Source organism: Phodopus roborovskii, unplaced genomic scaffold (assembly GCF_943737965.1).
Source record: "Phodopus roborovskii unplaced genomic scaffold, PHOROB, whole genome shotgun sequence".
Classification (NCBI taxonomy): Eukaryota; Metazoa; Chordata; class Mammalia; order Rodentia; family Cricetidae; genus Phodopus; species Phodopus roborovskii.
Genome location: NW_026126547.1, coordinates 15,967,731 through 15,985,879, shown reverse-complemented (window position 1 = coordinate 15,985,879; position 18,149 = coordinate 15,967,731). Strand labels below are relative to the sequence as shown.

General features: G+C 42.1%; 1 protein-coding gene across 1 annotated transcript in view; it reads right to left on the bottom strand.

Annotated features, from left to right (window-relative positions):
- Positions 1-615: 615 nt before the first annotated feature.
- The window catches only part of Pus10 (pseudouridine synthase 10), a 72,672-nt gene continuing 55,138 nt past the window's right edge, over positions 616-18,149 (bottom strand). The window contains exons 11-17 of the mRNA XM_051200513.1: positions 13,989-14,045; positions 12,990-13,066; positions 12,847-12,902; positions 11,161-11,278; positions 6,815-6,957; positions 2,817-2,916; positions 616-1,059 (exon numbers count right to left, since the gene is read on the bottom strand). Of these exons, the coding sequence (XP_051056470.1) occupies positions 1,021-1,059; positions 2,817-2,916; positions 6,815-6,957; positions 11,161-11,278; positions 12,847-12,902; positions 12,990-13,066; positions 13,989-14,045 (590 nt within the window). The 3' untranslated portion in view covers positions 616-1,020. The remainder of the gene's footprint in view (positions 1,060-2,816; positions 2,917-6,814; positions 6,958-11,160; positions 11,279-12,846; positions 12,903-12,989; positions 13,067-13,988; positions 14,046-18,149) is intronic.

Here is an 18,149-nt window from a genome sequence, read left to right as displayed (position 1 = left end):
TACATTTGTATTTGTTTAGCAATCTCAAAATTTTTAATTTGTAACCCAGGGACAGAAGTCATTAAAGGAATTTATTTTGCCTTACTTGAAGAGTGTAGTAAAGTGTCTAGGCCAGTGTTTCTCAACCTCCCTAACACTCTGACCCTTTAATACAGTTAGTTCCTCACGCTGTGGTGACCTCCAACCATAAAATTATTGCACTGCTGCTTCATAACTAATTTGCTACTGTTATGAATTGCAAAGTAAATGTCTGCTATGCAGGGTATCTGATGTGTGGCCCCTATGGGGATTGTGACCTGCAGGTGAGAACTATGGCCCTGGAGGTACACCTCCGGCACTGTTACTGCCTTGACAGGAGGCACATACTGACAACTTTATAGATTGTCACAATAGTAACTTGAGGTCATTAGGACTTAAGACAAATCACACCTTAAAGCACTTCCACTGATAACAGCTTGATGGTAACTGGGAAAAACATTAATATCAGATGTACATGACATATTAGGATACCATAAGACAACACTACAAGAGTCTATTTAATAGCATTTATTCAGACGATCTGAAAACTTGAGCACATTTCTGTAAAGGTATTATGTCTCCTGTAGGAAACGTCAATGGAAGAAGTCACAGCTCCTCTTAACACCGTCTCCCCTGCGTACTTCTCTAAGTGACAGAATCAAAATGGAAAATGGTTGGATCATTCCTATTTTTATTTTGTGGGCATGAGAGAAAAAAAAAAAAAAAAGACATCCTAAGAATAACAGAACACAAAATATGCATACAGATAGACCCTGAGGTCTATGTACATACAGACCCTGAGATGTACTAGATGCTACAGTGAGCTTTGGGACAGATCAACACGATCCAGGTCACTCTCAAGTCACTGCCAGGGTGGGTTAGTCATCTTCCATCGATCCAGGTCACTCTGAAGTCACTGCCGGGGTGGGTTAGTGATCTTCCAGGATATGCTGCCTGTACTCGGATCGTGTTAGGAAAACCCTCGGTGTCCAAATGTGAGAGCTAGTCATCCAAAGCAGGTGGCCAGTCAACATCCACAGACTAAAAGGAAGAAAACAAGTCATTAAAACAGAAATTCTGGCAAACATTTCTGGGGACAGTTTCACTGTAATGCAAGAGAAATTACATTTGATAAGAGCAGCAACACTGAAGGCCCATTTCTGAACTAAAGGAGACAATTACTATTACACCTCTTGACTCCTAAAAGAAGAAACTGAAAAATCGTAATGTCAGTTATGAGTAAAATTCAAATTTGGATAGCCACATTATTTTTCTTCTGATCAGTTTTTCACTGTATCGCCTTATATTTAACAAAATATAGTTATGCATCACTTAATAGTGGGAACACATTCTGAGAAATGTGTCATTGGGTGACTCCATCACTGGGCAAACACCATAGTGTACTTACTTAAACTATGGTATGATGTCAGTAGATGATATCAACTAGTGGGACCAGTGTTAAATGGCATATGGGTCAAGCAGTCTGTAACTAAACATAAAGCAAATGAATACAGAAAATCACTAGAACTAAAAAAAGCCCCAAGTATCTTCTCATTTCAGAATTTTTGTTTCTTTAAAAATCCAGTTCAAGCCAGCTGTCATTAAACATGGCTATAATCTTAGCACTTCACAGGAAGAAGGAAGATTAAGGGTTCACAGGCTACACAAGACCCTGTCCCAAAACAGCAAAAACAGCCAGATAAATCTAATTAGTTTCTATTGCTACTTAGTCTCACTTTGTTCTTCCAGATTAAAATCACAGTAAGCAATCTATTCTATATAATCATATCATTTCCTCCTTCCTCTCCTCCCTCCAAACCCTCCCCTATACCCTTCCTTACTCTTTCAAATTCATGGCCTCTATTGTCATTAATCATTGCTAAACACACACACACACACACACACACACACACACACACACACTTCTAGAAAGAACCTTCTCAGTCTGCAATGTTATTTGTATGTATGTTTCAAGGACTGACCATTTGGTATTGGATAACCATTTTTTTTTTTTTTTTTTTTTAAAGTGAATGTGTTTTGGCACTTTCTGTGACACTATGTTGTCTCCTTTTGACAGCCTTATTAGGCTCCTGCAATCTGAACAGTGGATCCTGGCTGCCACAACAGCCATGTCCTGGAAATAACTATGTAGACCAGGGTGGCCTTGAGCTCAGGGATCCACCAGCCTCTGCTTCTCAAGTGCTGGGTTTAAAGGTGTACACCCCCATGCCCAGCTCTAAAATTCTTTATAAAACACAACCCTAGCATTCAGAAGGATGCAAGAGGTAGTTCAACTCTATTTTCTTGTTTTCTTTAAGGGTTTAATCTGATGCCTTAGGTAAATCCATAAATTACAATACATGCTAACAATTAGTAAATTATATAACCCTCAGGCATCACAAATGGACCCTGCTTTGTTGTCTGTTTAAAATAGTTACAAAGAGAATTCTTCCCTGGACTTCAAAGCTACTGTGGGGTTTTCTATTGTCAAATACCTATAGAGGGCTGGAGTGAATGCTCAGTGGTTAAGAGCACCAGCTGCTCTGCCAGAGGACCTGGGCTCCATTCCCTCTTCTCAATTCTAGGAATGCCAGACACACATGTGGCGGTGTACAGACATACATGCAGACAAAATATTCATATACACAAACGAAAACCTTAAAAAAAAAAAAAAAAAAAAAAAAAAAACCTTGTACAAAAAAGCCCATGAGACAGGAAGTGTTATTGGTTTAGTGTCAAAAGACCTAAGTGGGCTGAATTTTATTTGCAGATGTGCACTCCCCCATAAAGCACTTTACCTCCACATCTAGCTCAAGAATGTCTGCAGTCACGTTCATCAGAGAGCCAATGTTTGGCTTGGTTCTCCCAAAGTCTCCGTGCACAAATTCTTTAATGTAGCTAGGTCTGTTTAAGGAAAAGACTATGCAGTACCAACTACTTTGGCAAATGGGAGGGAAAAATAAATAGAATAAAAATATTACAAAATAGATGTCATTTCTAAACTCAGTCTTGAGATGCATATCTCAGAAAATAAGCTGGATCCCACCAGCCTGGATGCCAGCAGCCTGGGTACCAGCATAGTAAACAGAATCTTTGTTACATCAAACTCCCCAGAGGCCACACTTTGCTTTGTTTCAGACAGGGTATCACCTAGCCCAGGCTAAATGAACTTGACCTGAACTCTCCTGCTTCTACCTTCCAACTGCTGAGATGGGAAACTTTTGGCACTCCCCACCCCAGCCTTAGGTTTTTTTATTAGCTCATTTCAAAATGCCAAGGTTTGCTATATATTAAATCGACTATATAGCTCAATGGCCCCTCCCCTCTTTTTTGAGATAACATCTCACTGTAGACCTAGCCTACAACTCACTATGTAGACCAGACTGGCCTCAAATTCGGAGATCCACCTGCCTCTGCCTCCTGAGTACTGGGGTTAAAAGCATGCACTCCATTTCTATTTTGATATCTGGTCCCATTTTTCAATAATGACAATTGGCATCTACCAAATGGCAAGTTTCCACAGGACCACACAGAAAGTGGCCTCAATGACGGGGCTCCTGTTAATACTTGGGCATCAAGAGGGAAAGGAGTTAAATTACTAATTTAGTTTTCTTTAAAAATCAACTTATATTTAATTTACACACACATGGGTGTGCTGTGAATGTACACCATGCATGGGTGATGGTAGAGGTCAGAGGCTGCAGCTACAGGCAGGTAGTGAGAAAAAGAATTAAGATGGGTTTCTGCTTTTTTTTTTTTTTTTTTTTTTTTTTTTTGCTTTTAGTTGCTTTTTGCATGTGTAGTCCAGGCTGTCCTGAGCAGAAAGCAATCCTGGACCACCACACCTAGCTAAATTCTTTTTGGGTCTGGTTTTTAGCACCTTTGTGTTCTCTTCATAGGTCTTTACATTTTGAAGGCAATGGTTAGATCTGGAATTTGTTCTTAATAAGATTAGCATTCCATAGCCCTGACATTATCTGAAAAATACACATCTTTCCCATTGTTCATTGAGAAACAATAACAAAAACACTGCATTAGTAAAACCAGAATTCAGCGTAAGTAGTTAATGGCATTTGTACAGGAAAACAAAAGCATCTTCAAGTACTAGCTGAGACACAATGTTACAAGCTTCCTCACCTCCTTACCCACTATGTGTTTTGACTCCAACAGACGACATAGCTTTTTTCCCTGAATTCATAATTTCTCTTCAACTGCCCTTTTTTCTCTCTGACATTCTTTAGAGAAAGCCAGTAATAAAGAAGGAAGCAGACCAAGGTGCCCCAGAAGCAATGGGAAGGTCTGGACTGTATCCATGCTGGGGATGAGGCTGGAGGCAGAGAGCCTGGCTGAGCCACACAATACCGAGGCAGCACAAGAAGAACTGAGGACACAAAGGACAGGTCCTTCTGTGAGAACCACATGGTATCTAGTTTTACCAGTTCTTCTTGGCTAAAATACATATATACAGCTGTTTCCAAAAATGCCTTAATGGGATTCAAAAGGTGGTAGTTTTTCCAAAAGACAAAGAACTCATTCTTCTTGGCATGTAAAGTTAAAGACTATGTAGCTCAATGGCCTCTCCCCTCTTTTTTGAGATAACATCTCACTGTAGACCTAGCCTACAACTCACTATGTAGACCAGACTGGCCTCAAACTTGGAGATCCACCTGCCTCTGCCTCCTGAGTACTGGGGTTAAAGGCATGCACTCCATTTCTATTTTGATATCTGGTCCCATTTTTCAATAAATGGGATAGTTTTATTTTGTTTTATAATCTAAGGCAAGGCGTGAAGCTCAAAGTACTTAACATGTTTGAGCCCTGGATTCAGTCCCCAACAGCAAAGTAAAAATAAACTTTCACTTGTGATTTCTTTGAATTCCATCTACAACAGCCAAATGTGCTCCAAACAATAAAGAAGCTGTCCACCAAAGTTTACACAAATCATCCGTGATACAAACTGCAAAACTGAAGAGTTATTTGGAGTAATAGCCTATACCCCAGTCCAGTGAGGTCAGTCCAGGCCACTCAGAGGTGGCAAAGAGGGGAAAGATGTTTGAGATTGAGAGGAGAGGCATGCTATGCGTGACTAGTCCTTGACTCCTCCCACTTTGGAGAGGTTTGTGTTGTTTTATACAGAACTACGTCCCTACCTGCATACCAGTTAGAAGAGGTTTATCATTTCATTCCATTGGAACACACACACACACACACACACACACACACACACACACACACACACACTATTGGGAGGAGCGATAAGAAACCTGGGCATGGTGATACATGCCTGTGATCCTAGCACCTGGAAGCAGAGGCAGAATCATGAGATCAGAACCACCTAGGAGTCAGTGAGATGCAACCCTAAAAGAAAGCACATACTGCAGTAAGCCTGAGACTGCTGGAGCTCTCTCACACACTCTATTAGAAACTTGGTTCTGGCCCCAGAGCCACAGGTTGGAACAGGTTAAAAACAAAGTACCCGCTTTGGCATGTAGACATTTAAAATGTCCAGTTCCAATCTTTTCTATTTAAAACAGAGTCAGAATTCTGGAGTTTTGAACTCTGTCCTAACACTGACATATTATTGCTTGAGTAGGTGATACGTAGTGTTTCGGTTTCACACAGGCCTGTACTTAAGTTACAATCATGTCAAGAAGCACTGAACACAGCATGTATCAGTATTCCTACCATCCGGGAGGCAGAGACAGAACTGCTCAAGGGTTAATGATGAGCCAGCCTGGGCAACAAGGTGAGCACTTGTCCCAAACTTTAAAGACAGTAAAATGCCCATTTCCTTCTATCACCTGGGTTTAATCAGTTGGGCAAACACTTAAAATACTTAGATTGGTGATGTCTTGCTTGTACAAATACAGCCTGTCTGAAGGTCAGAGAATGGAGCTTGCCACTAGCTAACCATAGAGGTCTGGAGGTCTGTACAGACAGACAGGAAGTGAGACAGGATATAAGCAGGGAGCAACAGGAAGTCACTCTCTTGTCTGCTGAGAAGCTAAGGAGGGAAGGTGTGGCTGTGGCTTGCTCCTTCCCTCTGATCTGTCAGCATTTCCCGCTGTATCTGACACTGAGGTTTTATGATGTAGACCAATTAAGAACTCCATTTACACTTAGAGAAACAAAGAGGGTTATGAACATATGACTTGCAAAATGTGTAAAGACAGCAAATGAATCAATCAAAAGTGGTTTCTGAGTATATTATATACTAAATAATGGGTAAGACACTATAACAGAGCTGTAAATTTTTGTTTGTTTTTGTTTTTTGAGACAGGGTTTCTCTGTGTAACAGCCCTAGCTGTTCTGGAACTTGCTCTGTAGTCCAGGCTGGCCTCGAACTCACAGAGATCCTTCTGCCTCTGCCTCCCGATGTTGGGATTAAAGGTGTGCACCACTGCCACTGCCTGGCCAGAACAACAAATTTTAAAAGTTGCCATTGAACTAACTGATGGATAGTTCATGGTTTAAAGCACTGTTTTGAAACAAAATTGGAAGAACAGATATCAAACAAAAAAGTACTGATTCCATTCCAAAATATTGAATGAATACACCCAAATCCTTTCCAGAATATCCCAGACCACCTGAGGTACCTCAGGCCTGGATCCCAGCACTTAAGAGGTGGAGGATAGAAAGAAGCTCAAGGACAGCCTGGAGTACATGTGACCTGCGGTACACAAGATCTCTAACAAATAAACATCTCCTAGATCAACCAAACCTGCTATCTAGGGCAGCATTAACTACCAGGATCCCATTCTGGTTAGGTCTCTGCAATGTAGAGGCAAAAGGATACGTTCCCGCTTGGGTCTTCAGATTCAGACGAAAATGATGCTCATCCAGGTAGTGTGTCTCCATAGAATGAATGGCCCGAGTTCTCACAGCCAAAGGCCTTCGGTGAAGGACCCGGAGAGGTGTTTTCTGGTCAATCTTTAAGTCCTAGAGGAGGGTATGATGCAGTCACACAGCCACCCATAGCTCAGTACATTAGTTCCCATCATTGTAGAGTAGGACGGGGACTCAGAGCAGATGCATCTCCTTAGGCTCTGATTCAATATCTGAATACCACTCCCCTCTCATACCCTATCATAAGGGGCTCAGAAGAGAAGGGTTCTGGCTTAGGACTTTGCTAGGAGACAACATTGTTACCTTTGTCTTCTAATGCCACAAAGCAGTTGACATAAAAGTGAGGATTTTGGACTGGAAGATTTAGCAGGTAGAAGGTGGGACCTAAGTGTCACTGCGTGCATGTGGGAAGTGTGCACATTTTATGAAACAGTATGCACCTGTTTTGTTTTGGGGTCTGTTGTACAATAGGCTGTATCTGGAAAAAGTGCAGCAGGATCAGAAGATGTTTCCAGTATTTTTTAACCCAATATTTGCATGTATCTTAACAATTCAGGTTTTGTGTTTTTTTGTTTTTTTGTTTTTGTTTTTTTTTTTTTTGTGATACAGGTTGCTTTTTCTTATAATTACATCAAATTAGAGATTTCCCTATATATTAGGTGATATAAATTAAGAACTGGGATTAATACTATAAAAGGTCAGCTATTTCAAACTTTTAAAAATAGATTTTAGGCAAAGCAGACAAGTTGGTTCTTCAGAACTTAGCAGTCTCTTGCTGGAACAGCTCCTCCTGATTTGCATGAGTGAGTAGTCACAGCTCTGCTGAGGAGGGAAAGGCTCCAGCATACACTCCCTTCTAGACACCAAGGATGAAGAACAAGTTCTGAGAGGACCACATGTGAAGGCCATGCCTGATGCTCAAGAGCAGGAGTCAACAGCCCCTCCCCACTGTAATTTTTATGATTCTAAAATTCTTATGAGATGAGCTGTCTCTATGGGGCTTGACTTTTCTCTAGCCAAAAAGACAAATATTTTCAATAATGAACTGTGATGAAGAGTTATAATAATGTAGAGACTCAGAGAGCAGAAACAGCCAGCCTTTAAATTAGCAGCTCTGGCCTAACATGGTGGCACGTCTTTAATCTCAGCACTCTGGAGGCACAGGCAGGTGGGTCTCTGTGAGTCTGAGGTCAGTCTGGTCTATACAGTGAGTTCCAGGACAGCTAGAGCTACATGGTAAGATCTTGTCTAAAAAGAAAAAATAGATGGATATATGGATGGACAGACAGCTAAACAAACAAACAAATAAATAAAAGCAGCTACCCAGTGAGAACTTCTCTCCCAGCTTCTCTTACCTGACTCCCAGGACTGACTATGAACCAATTGCAAAACCCATTAACACAGCAACCCTCAGCACCCAGGCCCATGTGTCCTTTTTGGTCTGCTTTTTAGACCACAAAAGGAAACCATCACACCCACTCTTAGCTCTTACTGTTTTACCCCACGCTGCTGAATTTTCAGAAAAACACACAAACACAGTTTTTCCTTAGAAGTAGGCTGCCCTTTAAAAAGAGGAGGCAAGCAGCCAGCCTGCAGCATTTTTTTTTTTTTTTCTCTTCTTCTCAGAATAGAGAAGTAACTCAGCTTTTATCTCTAAACGAATGGGAATTTTGTAAAGTATAACAGTGTTACTAGAAACCAACCAGGCTCAGCAATGTGCCTGGGAATGGTCTCTTATCACTTCCCATGTCCCTATAAAATCACCTTTCTATGTAACTTTTTAGTTAGAGCTGTGGTAATCCCCTAAACTAAGGGTTTTTTTGTTTGTTTGTTTGTTTTGTTTTGTTTTGTTTTTGCAGTGCTGGGAATCAAACCCAGGGCCTTGCACAGGCAAGCACTCTGCCACTGAGCCATGCCCCCAGTCCTTTTTATGGAGTTATTTTTCACTGAGCCTCAATGCCAGCCCCTAAACCTATTCTTTTTAATAAATTTTGTTTTTTTTTTAAACAGCATTCTAAATGATTCATACATCTACATTTTTGGTGGGTTCTTGGCAAACAAACAAATTTTGTTTGTTTGGTTTTGGTTTTTTTACAGGATCTCACTATGTAGACCAGGCTGGCCTTGAACTCAGAGATCCATCTGCCTCTGCTTCCCAAATGCTGGGATTAAAGGTGTGCACCATTATATCCAGATGTATAGATTTATACATCTATAAGGGAATATATGCTATACAAGATCCATAAATCTGTCTGCATCCTTAAAGTTAGGTCTGTATTGCACCTACTTATCTGGGGCTGTGGATGTGGCTCATTTGGCACAGTGCCTGCATAGCATGTGTGACACCCCTGGGCTCAGTCCCTAGCAGAGCAGGGAAACAGGTATGGTGACACACACCAGGGACTCAACACTCAGGAGCTGGATACAGGAAGGTCTGAAGTGTAGCACCATCCTTGAGGTCAGTCTGGGCTACATGACAACCTGTCTCAATTAAACAAAACAAACCAAAACCCAAACTCCTCTCCTGTGGAGGTGACAGGTGTCTCTAGGGGATAAATGACGTGTGCTTTCCCTGCAGCTCTCACCCCGGTGTCCCATGAGTCAGACTCAGACACTGTATGTCTTCCAACATTTTGATATGTATGGACACACACTAACCCAAGTTAAGGGAAATCATAGCCTAATTCCGGTTTTATTTTTACTAGCTACTATGCTATTTTTCATTCTACCACTAGCTCATTCAAAGTTTTTTGTTTGTTTGCTTACCCTTACTATATAGTCCAGGCTGGTCCTGAACTCACACCCTTTATGTGCTGTGCCACTACATCAATGTTGACATTGATGATCTGGCCACTTTGAACTAAGTCAGAAACCCTCCTTCCATGTGTCTCCTTATGCAGAAGCCACATTCTGCAGTGAGGAGTCAACAGAAGGTGGGGACATGGGGACTGCCTTCCCCTTTCCAGTCTCTGCCACCGCCTCAAGTGGGAAGCACTTTCCACGCCTTCAACCCCTCTCCCTCTACTACAGCCACAGTTTGCTTTACTGGGTTAAGGTGGGGCAGTGCTCCAAAGGGTTCTCGGCCATGTACAGTTGTTCCTATTCAGCCATCTACTCAGACACTCTTTATTGGTTTTTTGTTTGTTTGTTTGTTTAATGGTTTTTTTCAAGACAGGGTTTCTCTGAGGCTTTGGAGCCTGTCCTGGAACTCGCTCTGTAGACCAAGCTGGCCTCGAACTCACAGAGATCCGCTTGCCTCTGCCTCCCGAGTGCTGGGATTAAAGGCATGTGCCACCAACGCCCGGCACATTTGTGTGCTGAGATCACAGGCATTACCGGCTGGTGACTCTTACAGCTTTCCCCTTAGCACTTAGGATAACATTTTCCCTATGTTAGCAGTATAACTGTAAGTAATTGATTCTTTGCGACAGAGTCTTGCTATGTTCCCAGGCTGGCCTCACGCCTGTGGTCCTCCTGCCTGGACCTTCTGAGCCACCGCACCCTGCTCTACCACTTGTCTTTAAAGGTCTGTGTAGTGAAACTCCAGTCACTAGCATCTCCTGTTAAGGCACACGTGACCACGCCTGGCTCTACCATGTGGCCCACATGCTTACACAGCAAGTCCTTACCCACTGAGACAGTCTTCACAAGACAGAGATGAGAACTAGTCAACAGAACAAGCAGGTCCTTTACAATGACATGCTCACAAAATACATGTGCTTCACATAAATATTACATGTTATTCATTCATACATGTAATTTTAGTATCTATTCTATTAAGTACATTTTAGTTAACAAAACATAATAGCACTACTGAGTATTTTCTATGTGCTTGTGCTATGTACTTTGTACAAACTGAACTAATTTAGTTTTTCTAACCTAATTTTACAGATGAAGCATAGAGGCTAAGGAGTTTGTCCAGAATCGCATAACTACGAAATACAGACTCAGGGTTTGGCCCGATGACTCTGTCTTCAGAGTCAGCATCACCCCACCCACCCAACTACCCATACCCCCTCCCCACCCCACCCGCGCCGCCCAGGGTTTCTTTGTGGAGCCCTGGCTGTTCTGGAACTCACTCTATAGACCAGGCTGGCCTTGAACTTAAGAGATCCATCTCCTCTGCCTCCCCAGTGCTGAGATTAAAGGCATGCACCACCACTGCCCAACAAAAACACTGTTTCTCCAAAGAGTTAGATAAGCACCTGCATTTTGCTAGTGAATTGGAAAACCAGGACTTGAATGCAAACTATGGATTGCTGGTAATAAACAGACAAAAAACTGCAGGTAAAGTACCTTTAGGTCGTTTAGAAATCCAATGTCTTTCTTCTGTATAGCTTTATTGGTCCATATCAGGGCGCTATAGGTCTTGGTCTTCTCTTCTTCTCCTTCCTTCATATACCCTATTGCCTCTCTAAACACCAATAAAAAAGGGGAGATTTGTCTCTACATAAACCTTGCTCCAAATCTCTGCTCCCTTACTACAGCACACACACACACACACAGTTACACTGTGCAGTCTATGAATTTCATTGTTTCTGGAGCTATGCATCTACCATATATAATCTTACACTGTACATTCTATGAATTGTGTTTCTGGAGCTATGCATCTAGTATAACCTAACTCACGACACTCCCACGGCCCTCAGAGGACCCTCCGTGCCTATCAGCACTTTCTTTCCATGCGTTCCCAAGCCCACTACTCTCACTATTTGTTCTATCTTTATCATTTCTCCAAATATTTCCTATCAAGTGCCATCACAGAGGGGTGAGTGGCTTGTCTTCTCATACACTGTCAAGGTCACGGTGTACCTGCAGTGCACTGAGTCAGTACCTCAAACAAAACAAACCACACTACACAGGAGGGTGTGTAATAGGTTCCCCTTCCCATGGACTAACTCTTCCTGCTGGAAACCTCAGACCCAAAGTATTATGTGCAAAAGCTTAAGAACAGGTAATTGATGATTACGTTTTTTAAATTTTAGTATACTGCTACAATTGCCCTGTTTTATTATTAGCTATTACTCTTTTATGGTTGGTTTATTCTGTTTAAAGATTTATTTTTATTTTATGTGTATGTGTGAGTGCTTACATGTATGTATGCATGTATGTATGTATGTATGCCACATGAGTGCCTGGTGGTCTTGGAAGCCAGAAAAGGGAGTCAGATCCCTGGGAGCTGGAGTTACAGGTTGAGTCACCGTTGTGTGCTGGATTGAACCCAGGTCCCCTGCAAGAACAGCCAGTGTTCTCTCTAGTTCTGACTTGTGCTCAGTTTTTTTTAGTCAAACCTGTTCATCAATTAGCATACTATTTATAGAATTCAGCATTATCTGCAGTCTCAGGTGTCTGCTGCAAATCTTGAAACACATCTTTCAAGGGTAAGGATGAACAATTACACCTTGTGTTTTTCTATAGATAGACAAATGGTATCTTTTTTTTTTTTTAATTCAGTACTTGGCTAAGGATAGCCCTGAACTACAACCTTCCTGCATTGACCTTCCAATTAGAATCACAGGTCTGTACCACCACTAGCTACTTCTCTGCTTTGTGAAAATACTACCAAGACCATCCATGTGTGACCTCTGGTTGATGTATGTTTCCATTTCTGTTGTAGATATAATTAATGGAACTGCTAGGTCATATGGTCATTTTATGTTTCAGTTTTTGACAGGCTATCAAAGTGCCATTCTTTCAACCCCATTAGCAAATGCACATGGCAGTTTCTCTATGCCCTTGCCAGCACTTGTTACTTTATTATTTATGATGGGTGTGGCTATAGCTCTGACCTGCACCGCCCACTGTTTCATGTTCATGGACTACTCAGACATCCTCCTTGTAGAAATGTCTACTTCATCACTTTCCCATTTCTTAATTGGAGTTAGATTTTTTTCCTTAATATATTCTGTATGCAATTCCCTTACCAAATATATGTTCTATGAAACTTTCCTTTTGAAATCTCCCCAGCACGCCCAGCCTCACCTGGTGACAAGCTGCAAATCACGTACTTGGATTTTGTCAGATGAGTTATTAATTTTCTGTAGCAGCAGAGAAAGAAAAACAATTATCAACTCTAGCTCAGTCACAGGGTTGCACAAACATGGTCGTCCCACACAAGTGTTTACCTGCTGGAGCTCCTTAACTTCTTGTGAACTGAAATGCACTCTATGAGGGTTCAGCAGTTCCACTGCAAAAGGCCTTCCTGGCAGCACACGCCCAGCATGAAACAGAAATGTGTTGATGGAGTTAACATTTGGGCAAATGCAGGAGGCGTGACTATACCTGGGGTGGGACAATGTGTGAGAAGGGTAAAGGGGCTTTTGGGGGATGAGAGCAGGAAGATGCTAAACCCCATATAGGCAGTATGTGAAAATGACTGCCTTCCCTGAGGCCCACAAACACCCCTGTGTTAATTACAAAATGAAATTCAAATAGCCACTAATTAAGTTGGTTAACTAATGGAACTAAAATTGTCACAGAGAGCAATGCCCAGATATAACAAGGTGAGATCCATTGTCTTAGTTAGTCTACCAGTGACATGGAACTGGGATCCCACAAGGGGAAGGAACTACAAACATCAAATAGCTCAGAATTAATTCTCATTATCTTTCTTATAACTCAGCAAGGTAAAATAGAGAGGAATGAAGGCAGAAAGAGCAGAATCATTTTGAAATAAAGACAGACACATTGAAAACTGGTAACTTCTGAGGTGTTCTTTCTTTGTTTTTTTGAGGCAGGGTCTCTACATAGTCCTGACTATCCTGAAACTCACTCTGTAGACCAGGCTGGCCTCGAACTCAGAGATCTCCTGAGGCATGGGCCACCACCAACTGGCCTGAAAATGTAGTAACTAATAAATTTTGAGGGAAAAATATTCCTTAATGCACATGCAAGTCCATTATAGCTTAAGGCCTGTGATAAGGACGTCTCCAAAAAAAAAAAAAAAAAAGGGGGAGTGCTGTTAGACACAAATCAGTCTGCAGAGGCAGCTGCACAACCCACATGACCCCCTCTGGAGCAGCCTGGGCTCTCCCACTGTGGTTCTAAGTGGCTACAGAAAGCCACAGCCGTGCAGGGGATTATCAGCAGCCACGTCTCATCAGGTGGTGCTGACACCATCTTACCATTTCCTAAAGTTCTCACATCTACATCTTCTCTTCCAGAGGACGAGAAATTAAAGCCTGTAAGAAGCAAAACAAGAGGAGAAAAGATGAGAGACAGCAGCCCTAGTCTACTTTGTTTCAACCACTGGCAGAAATCCCAGCAATCCATGGGAGAGGACTTCAAGGGATAACGATTACTCCATCTTTAATCTCAATCTTGGCTAAAAACAATAACGATAATAAATACTACTCATTATATGCCAGGTACTGGGGTAAAATTATCATGAAGCACTAAGTAAATATTACACTTCATAGATTTAGACAATATTCCCAGGGTCAAACAATCTAGTGGCAGAGCTACATATTTCTGATGTCAAAGCCAGAGTTTAACTAGCATCTATGCCCCCCATCTCAAAGAAAGGCAAGGCTGGAAGGAAGGTCCCACTTCCCTGACCACTGGATTGCAGCAATAACTTTGTCTTTTTCTCTAAAGTAAGCAAGCATAACAACATGACCAATCATGCTAACATTAAACTCTATGGGGGAAAAAATTGAGAAAAGAAAGGTCTGACCTTTAAAAAGCAAATGAATTATATAACCAAACCCAATATGGAGCCACATTAAAACCACTGTACAATCCAAGAATTTATCATCACAGACCAAAAGCTGAGATGTCAGACAGGGAAATAGTTTCAAGGACCTACATGACAATGCACAGAGATACAGATCAAACAGACTTCATCACCACAGCAAACACGTGAACAGGCATTACTCCAAATGCTTTAACACAGGTTGCCACTGGCACTGTTATCATTTCCCTTCTAAGGAAAGTGAGATAGGCAGGGTTAATCCATAGCCAAAAACCACATCAGATTAACAAGTGCATATCTGGTAGCAAGGCCAGTGGCTTAGACACTCTGACACCAGAACTAGTTAACCCAGGTTACACTGAACCACCAAGTAGAGGAGCTGACAAAAGGGCTCAGAAGGGCTGTGAGGGCTCAGGAACCCTGTAGTCTGTACAATGATGACACGTAAGGTCTCTGCTCAAAGAGGAAGGAGGCCAGCAGGGCTGTAGTCCACAAAAGCATCAGAGTATTCATTCAGGAAGTCTACTCTGGCAATACACTGTGCTTGACGATAGGAAGACAGAGGTAGACAAGGTGGACACAGCCCCATCCTCAGAGTCACCATTCATGGAGAATTGGAGAGCATAATGTGACACATAGACCCAGGGCAGGAAACGGATGTAAGAACATCCCCGCACTATGGGCACAATTCTACATTTTTCCCTTTACTCTATTTCTTATTGTAGTGTTACATGTGTGTACGTGTGGAAGTGTGATGTGTGTGAGTACAAGCATATGCCATGATGAGCATGTGGAGGTCAGAGGACAATTTGCAGAGTCATTCTCTCCTTCCATCATGTGGGACCTGGGGATCAAACTCAGGCCATGAATCTTAGCAACAAATGCCTTTGGCTACTGAGTCATGCCATCAACTCCCTTTTCAGAAATGTTTCAAATTTGTAATTTAAGAAAACAGCTTGGACCCTAGAGTAGAAATCATTTATAGGGGGTAAAAAAAAAAAAAACCTTAAAAGTTTATAAGGTGTATGATGAGGAAAAGCTGAAAAAAAATCTTTAGTACTAGAGGATACATGCTTAAAAATTACTTTTCTGAACCTAAATTGTGCCTTGCCTTGTCCCCTATGTTACAGGTTTTAAGTATGTCAAAAACAAAATGAAGAGCAGTAATTATCTAGGACCACTGAGTAATTCAGCTATACAGTGGTTCTCAGACCCAGAGAGGTGCCAGCTGACTAAAGGCTTAAAGGCTCCAGAATACCAAGACACATAGCTTGGATTTTACCTTGTAACTCATTGTGTCTACAGGCAAATGACCCAACAAATACTTGAGTCAGTAATTGTAGTATTAGGGAAAAATTTCCTAGATTCATTGATTTTGAGTGTGTCAACATTTAACACTCATTAACTACAGACTTAGCAAGTACATAACAGGGCGTCCAACTCAAAGCAAGGAGAGACAAGTTTGTATGTCCTCCTCAGGGTACAGAATTGTTGTCATGAAACACAGATGCTCATCCAGCTCTCAAACTCAAGGAGGCAACTGCAGGGCCCGCAGATACGAACCACTGGTCAGAAATAACATGTCACCCAGCTGAGAAACATGGCTGGTAAATGCTGTTATCAGTCAGGAACTCTGAAAAGCTTATACCACCCGCCCCACACACAAGAGCAGTTAGCACCCAGGTCCAGACAACTGCTGCTCTTAATCAATTTTTCAGTGAGAACATCGAACATACCATCTGCTTTCGTTTCATGTTTTGGTTTTTTTGTTGTTGTTTTGAGACAGGGTCTCACTGTGTAGCCCTGACTGTCCTGGAACTCAGAGATCAAACTGCCTCTGCCTCCTGAGTGTTGGGATGTGTTTTGTTGTTGTTTTGTTTGTTTTGTGACAGTCTAAGTGAGCCCAGCCTGTTGTCAAACTCACTATTTAGTAAGGATGACCTTAAACTTCTGGTTCTTCTTCTATCTTTCAAGAACCAGGATTCTAGGCCTGCGTCGTCATGCCTAACTTATTGGTGCTGGGAATAGATCCCAGGGCAACTAAGCTACATCGCTTTATTTTCAGTTGGGGAACAGTATTTTCCTCTTCACAAGGAAAATGACTACAAATACCTTCATGAAAACCTGAAAGGGGAGTTTCAGAGCTTCCTGCAGTCCCTGAGCCCTGAAGAAGCTAGGGGCTCTTTGGGACCAAAATAGTGCACACTGAAGATCCCTGAATTCTCATAGAAAGGAAGCGAGGCAGTCCCCACCCCCAGACCCTCCCCCAAAATTGAGCAAGACTTGTTTATTTTTTTCTTTTTGGTACAGTGCTATGAAGCAAAGCCAGAACCTAGTGCACACAGAGTGATGTTTTCAGCCTAAGAGATACTTTTACTCAGAGCTTAAGTAGGTAAAAGTTCATTAAAATGCTGCAAAGTCTTTTTCCTGAAAATTTGGAAAATATTAGGATTCTAGGTTACTTTTCTCCTCTATTCAGAAAATAATTTATAGCAGCTAGGGAAACAGCTGAGTCATGTGTCTTCTGCATAAGCATGGAGAGCCTAGTTCACAGACAGGCACCGTGTAAGCGGATGGCTCCATAGTAAGAGCACTCGCTGCTCTTGAACACCAGGTGGCCCACAAACACCCAGACTCCAGCTCCAAGGGGCACAATGCTCTTATCCCCACAAGCACAGCATTTATGTGCACAAGCCCACTACACACACACACACACACACACACACACACACACGCACGCACAGTTTAAGGAAATAAAATCCTAAAAACAAAAGTGCAGTGTGACAACAACGCATCTCTAACCCTTCTACTTGGTGGGCATGGTCAATACAAGCAGATCCCTGGAGCTCACTGGCTGGCCAGTCTGGCCAACTTGGTGAGCTCCAAGTACAGTGTGGCCTTGTCTCACAAAGTGAGGTAGAAAGCAACTGAGGAAGACACCCAACATTGACCCCTGGCCTTGACATGCACACATACACAGAAGAAAGCAATTTGCATAACCCTTTAGGGGCATACCGGAGAGATGTATCAGCAGTTAAGAGGGCATTGCTCTCGCAGAGGACCTGGGTCCAGTTCTTAGAACTCACATGGTACAACTCACAGCCCTCTGTAACTCCAGATCCATGGGACCCAATGACACCTACACTCATGTGTGAGTAGCAACAGAAACATGAATGAAAATAATAAAGATAAATAATAAAAGGGAGAGCTTGCCCATGGCAGACAATAAATCATGAAGAAGATGTGGTTTAAAGTGATTCTCTTTCTTCCTAACAAGTCAGAAGAGGCAGCAGTGTTTATGATGACCTCTGCTGGACTTGGGAACAGGTGCCTTGGTGTTTCTCATAGAGAAAAGTAGTGCCTAGCTGGTCCATCGAAGACCTCTGCTGTGTTGCAAGCCTCACTCCAAGACTAACACTGCCCACTGCCTGCAGCTTTGCTTTACAATAGACATCTTCTTAGACCTCTCCTTCTTCCATGCCTCACATAAATCACAGACTCTAAACTGCCTTTGACTCACAGGCCTGTTGAAACACGTACCTGACTCATCACACAAACATGGCTCGTTAATAGGAAATTAAAACACACTACA